This window comes from Corvus brachyrhynchos, unplaced genomic scaffold, assembly GCF_000691975.1.
Source record: "Corvus brachyrhynchos isolate BGI_N302 unplaced genomic scaffold, ASM69197v1 scaffold1, whole genome shotgun sequence".
Lineage (NCBI taxonomy): Eukaryota > Metazoa > Chordata > Aves > Passeriformes > Corvidae > Corvus > Corvus brachyrhynchos.
Window position 1 is genome coordinate 3,078,643 of NW_008237222.1, and position 6,000 is coordinate 3,084,642.

The 6,000-nt window shown below is 37.6% G+C and overlaps 1 protein-coding gene across 1 annotated transcript in view; it reads right to left on the bottom strand.

The window, feature by feature from the left end:
• The window catches only part of EML5 (echinoderm microtubule associated protein like 5), a 114,586-nt gene that overhangs the window by 104,606 nt on the left and 3,980 nt on the right, over window positions 1-6,000 (bottom strand). Inside the window, exon 3 of the mRNA XM_008629819.2 lies at window positions 5,527-5,593. Coding sequence (XP_008628041.1) covers window positions 5,527-5,593 — 67 coding nt within the window. The remainder of the gene's footprint in view (window positions 1-5,526; window positions 5,594-6,000) is intronic.

Genomic DNA, 6,000 nt, shown 5'->3' on the forward strand with positions numbered 1-6,000 from the left:
CATAGAATTCAAGTGCATACAAAGAATTCCTCACCAGAACATGCCGAAGCTTTTTTTTCCTCTGTCACATTCATAATTCAAAAGACAGAAGAGGTTGCACATGATAATTAAGAAATTTTTCTTTATAAGGCAACCACGGTATTCACTCAGTTAAATTCCCTGAAATCCAAAATACACAACTGATCATGAAATTCCTACTGAAATTTCACAGATCTACTGCCAAAACAATTAATAAAATTTCACCAGACAAAGTGTTGTAGCTGAACCTAGTCTTTATTGCTTAATATTTGTGCTTGACTGTCATCTGCAGTTCAGTCAGAAACATACACCATTTATTCCAGACAAGAACAAGACAATAAACCTGACAGCAAATACCCCAACTTTCAATTACTTCAACGATTTGTTGAGGTTTTTTGAGAACTAGGATGAATCTTAAGGTGTTAGACTACTGGTGGAACACAAAAGATGGAAACAAAATAATTTCCCTCTATGTTCTTGTGAAACTTGTTTAGTTCCTTTTCTGAAAAAATATTATCTTTTTCATAATTTTTTGTGATTGCTAGAATCTTGAAAAGGGATCAAAGAGAGGCAGAATGATACAATGAGGGGGTAGAAATACACAGCATCTTTATTAAAAAAGTCCAACAGCAGGTCATCCAACGTCATAACAATGCACAGCTAATGAAAAGAGAGGGTGAGGAAAAGATCTGTTGCCATTCAAAACTAGGATATGACTAATCACTGCATTGCTAGAATTTCTGTTTGCAAACCATAGCTGACAGCCACACAGAGGAAAGCTGGACCTGACTCCCGGGGAGCTTTATCTAGGAGCAGTCTTAGAAAGCAGCTGACAGACTCCAAGGATTTCTTAGATGTTGATGGTTAGACTAACATTCGGAGTGAGACAATAAATAGATAAATTGGAGTTGGCGGACAGCACTAACACCAGAGAGCACAGATGATAGTAGTGGTTGTGGTTTTCACTAGAACCTAAGAAATGCTGACACTAAAAAGAAGTTGTTTATTTTGCCTGGAACAAAGGAAAAAAATCATAGTATCTCAGGAAGGACAATCTCCTGTAGACTGAGCTGAAATTTGAAATATAAAAAGAACACAGTTTTAATAAAGTGCCTGGACAGACCACAATTTAGGGTCCAGAGGTATGGCTGCTTATTTTTATTCCTTGGAGAACAAAGCTTGGTTAATTCCTACAGAGTTCACAGCAACAAGAAAAATTGTTTTAAGAAAAGCCGTCATTTAGACAAGCAAATTATTTTTTGCTTTGTCTGGAAACAGCCAAACCCTATCTCCGTGAGAATACAGACAAATGCTCTGCCATTCTTTCTACCTGTCTTGCATATACCTCTGCTCCCTGTAAACATGCAATTTACCTCTCTACAGTCTTGGATACAGAGGGGCACAAAGGGGGAAAATAACCACAGTTTGGTTTTAACCAAACTGAAAGTAGAGCCATTTCTTTCTCCTCTGTCTTTGTAGCAGGGTATTGGTTAGTTTCTGGTACTAGAACTTCTAACAGTAAAGAATTTCAATGTTTTCTGAATAATTTTTTAGAGTTATGTTTGCCCTAAAAGCAGAACACTGCCTGAGTCCTAGGGCAGATGATGCATGATTTCTTTCCCGCAAGTTAGTCCAAGACAAGGAAAAATATACAGACTTCAGACAGGCAGGGAAATTAACTTATTAGACACAGCCTATGGTTGCTCAACAGCAGAGCTATAAATGCCATTATCAGCAGAGATTCAAGAGTTCTTACTAGCATAAAGTGTGCCAGCTACTACCTTAAGCAACTAAACCTAAATGTACCACAAACACCTTAATCAAGTAGTCACAGAGATAAACTTCTAGGAAGAATATACAAAAGCACCATTATTTGCCAGCTAGCTCACATAATGGATATTTAAAAAGTAGGACAGAGATAACAACTTTTCCTCATTTGTCTCCTTCTGACAGAGAAACATAATTCTTCTTCTTTCTGTGACTGGCACAGTTGTGTGGTTTGTTTTGTGTCAGCATAATGTTGCAAAAGGAGAATTACAGATAAGTGCTAAAGTTTGAAATCAAGAACAGACATCATGGAAAGCGGAATACGCACTTTTGCCAAGTCTACTAAAGATCTCAAAAAGATGCACTGGTTTAACCTCACATTTTGATTTTATTTTTCAATAGCATCATCAGTGTCAGATGAAAAGTTAATTCCCAGTAAAATTCCAGTACTTTGAAGCCCACAAAAAAAAAGATGGTCACAGGGCTAGCATTAAGGGGAAAAAAAAAAAAAAAAGAAAGAAGCAAAAAAATGCATCAAAAAGAAAAATTATTCTACAAGTCACCTTGGAGCATGTCAGCAGTCTCCTTGGAGCACATCAGCATAGAGAATTGTCCTAGTGACATTATGACATTAAAGGCTTTTGCCAGTGGACAGCCATTTTAAAAGGTGGATAAGTTCACGCTTTCCAATTTTCTCACCTTACATCAAAAAAAATACAATACATAAATATGTTTTTGCTAGCCCAGACAAATAAGGAGCCTCAACATGAGCATGAGTTTTACAGTATGACAAGTAAATGCTCTGAGGGGGCATCTTCTGAAATCTTGATACAGATCAGGTTTAAATACGTTCACCCTAAGGTCTCTCTGAAGAACAGCCCACATTATATAACCTATGATCCTCTAAATCAGTAAAATTATGGAGAGAACGAAGTTAAGATCTAACCTGAACACACCAAGATACTGTTTCTTCCTTGTCTACCAGAAAGCAAACCATTCTACACATCACAAGCTAGTTTGGTGATTCATTAAATCCTAGAGAACACACACTTGAAACCAGTAGCTTTGTAGGAATAACTTGCATTTTCACTCAGTACTAGTATCTCCTACACATACACAGCCCAGGCTGGACAGGGAACTTCCACAAACACAGCGGACATCCAAGTTATGCTGCCGGCAACAGATCAAAGCAAGTCACCTGAGATTTCATGTACAAGATTTTTCTCCTTCCTTACTCTTGAAAATGCAAGAAACTCAGTTATCTGCACTCCCAAAAGATGCAAACTTTCAAAGTGTTTCTGCATCTAAGTGACACTTTCTACAAGTGTTCGAATGCATCCTGGAGCTCGACAATAAAAATATGCAAATACATAAGAAATGGGAGAAAAGTAAGATTGAAAACATGTAACTGTATCCTCCAGAACAGTGAGTTGATTTCTGGAAAGTAATTCTCAGAAGAGATAAAAAACAAACATAAAAACCAAGAGGTCACCAGCAAGCAAGAAGAGTCCTTTTAAAAATGGATTATAACTGACATTGTTCAGTTAAAAAAAACCCAAACAAACAACCAAAAACAGACTAATAAAAGACATTTTAAATGTTCTTAACTATCCTCTTCTAGCCCCAAAGAGTTTTCAATAGATCTGAGGGACAAAACACTGAAAGAGAACTCTCTTACTTTCACTGTACAGTTAACTGAGGCTGAGGGGTTTGGGGTGTGGACACTGTGATTAAAATTAAGATTAGACATTTATACTGAAAATAAATTATGTTAAAACATCTAATTACATAAAAAATCCCACAGCAGGTTTACAGGGTTTCATTTAACAAAAGGAGGTAAAACTTAAAAGCAGAACAAAAACTAACTGCTAGTGTAAGAAATTTCCAATGGAAAATGTCCTTTGACTGTCCATTACTCAAATAATACTGTTTTCTACTACTAAAGAAATGGTCTCTGACTTAAGAATTGCAGTTCCTCTCTCCTGATTGACGTTTACAATTACAATGTCATCCAAAGAACGCTAACAGTATAAAAGTTCTCATAACGAAGAGTACTAATAATATCACCATGTAGTGAGCAATATTTATGCTTAGTCCTTGTAGCTATGGAGCTGGGCTCATGGAAGTTTGATTCTTTAAATATATAAGATTTTCAGTCACCAGAACTGCTTTCACAAATGAGATCCTGTACTTGTAAAAAGATACTCAATCCTCCCATTGCTTTCACTGAAAAATCCCAAATATCTCAGCATTCAGACAGTACTTGTTGAGACTATTAGAGCACAAAATATATTAATTATTTTGCAATACAACAGTTAAGTTTATCTTCAGAGAGAAAATTTAGTAACACTGATTATTATATTACATAATCCCATTTTTGCACCTGCTTTTTGGTTTTTGCTTTTTGGGGTTTTTTTTTAAATATTTGACCTTCCTATGACTCATTTAAATATTGAGAACTAACATGTTTAGGTAACCACATTGAGTCAGGAAAAGTGCAAGATGGCACTTTAAATTGTACCATGTTGCATTTTAGAAAAAGTAGCAAGTGAAAGACTGATCACTCTAAGTCTGATCTTACTAGAAATAGCCACATTGCTTTTAAATCAAGCATTCTTCTTCAAGCATACTACTATTTCTGTATAGCTTTTGCATTCAAGAAGCATGCAAAATTCTAACTGCATAAACCTGAAATGCTTTAACATACTTAGAATATATTCTCACGTCAATACAATTCAGAGCAGGAGAAACTCCGCTATGCTGGGCCATGGTACCATTCAAATCAAAGTACATACACAAACCAGACACATACACTTTCTCTCCGGTTAGCTGGCGTACAGCAGACTTTTTTTTTTTTTTTTAATTTAGTACTAGTCTAAATAATTCTGTCACATTTTGGCCAAATGTAGCACACTGTACCAAAGCTGAGAGAGACTGAGCAGGAAACTGTTACCACACGCAAACAAAAAACTTGCCCGGTTGTAGCTCAAATCCATGTAATTCTTATGCTACAAGAAGTGCTACTGAAACAAGCAATGTCACTCGGAAGCACTCATGAATACACGGTATTAAATGTGTAATATTACACTACCGCGGCCTTAGAACAAGCAGTGAGCCACTGCTTCCTTAGCACAATAGCAAGTTGTGGGTCTGGATTTCCCGCAGCACCTGACATCATAGGTGGCTAGCAGTTCTTAAGAAAATAGTTTCTCCTGGATTAAAGTGAGAATGTTAAAACATTAAGCAATGCAAATAACAGTGATTCAAACTCCTGATTCAACATCCCTAGTACAACGGTCTACCATGGTACACTGACTAGGTTTCCTTCCCATGTTTAGCACCAAGGAGAAATATACTATGGAAGTGACACCCTTCTAAGGAACATTCACAGCCATACTTCAAAACTATTTAAATTTCTTCAAGAAGAAGACTTAAACAAAGGAAAAAAGTGGCCACTATGACCAAATTTTCTAGTGTGTCTAAAAGTTTAAATGAAAGAAATAGCATCTATTCTGCTCCCTGCAGGCAATACCTGTTACTCATGAGTAACACATACAGAAGGTATGCCTTGGAGCATTAAGCATCATAATAACAGATTTTGTGCTGTAAAACCTACAAAAGACCTACAACAATATCCACTGCTAGCTCTTACCCCAACAGGAAGACCAAAACAAATCAGAATTTAAAATCCATCTGCAATGACACCTACTGGAAGGGAAAAGATTGATGACTCAGGCTCACATCTGCCCTTCATACTCCTCAAATTCTCTCATTGATCTCACAACACCACTAGGTTTACGAGAGCATCCTTGGAGTGGAAATACACACAAGAAATTACACCAGCACATTTTTTCTGCAACATCAGTTTGTAATTATTTTTTTAATGAACTCAGCACCTGAAAACATTCCCTGACAAGTGAACTACTGAGCTATAGAAGAAGCCTCAACTTCTCAAGAAAGGCTGTTCTTTTAAGATTACCCTAAAAGTTGCGTGAGTTACAGGCAGGCCACTAATTCCCCATGTAATCGTCGCCTCTTAAACACTAGACAAAGGTCTACCTGCTACAGATTAACCTCCTCCGCAGCCCAAGTGCTCCGGGGCACACACGCGATTACTGCTTCTCCTCCCGCCGGCCCTTTGACATTCAGGGACGGCGGGGCACCGAGCGGCGACCCTCGGGGTGCCGCGCCGGGGCCGAGGCGCCCCGCAACCTC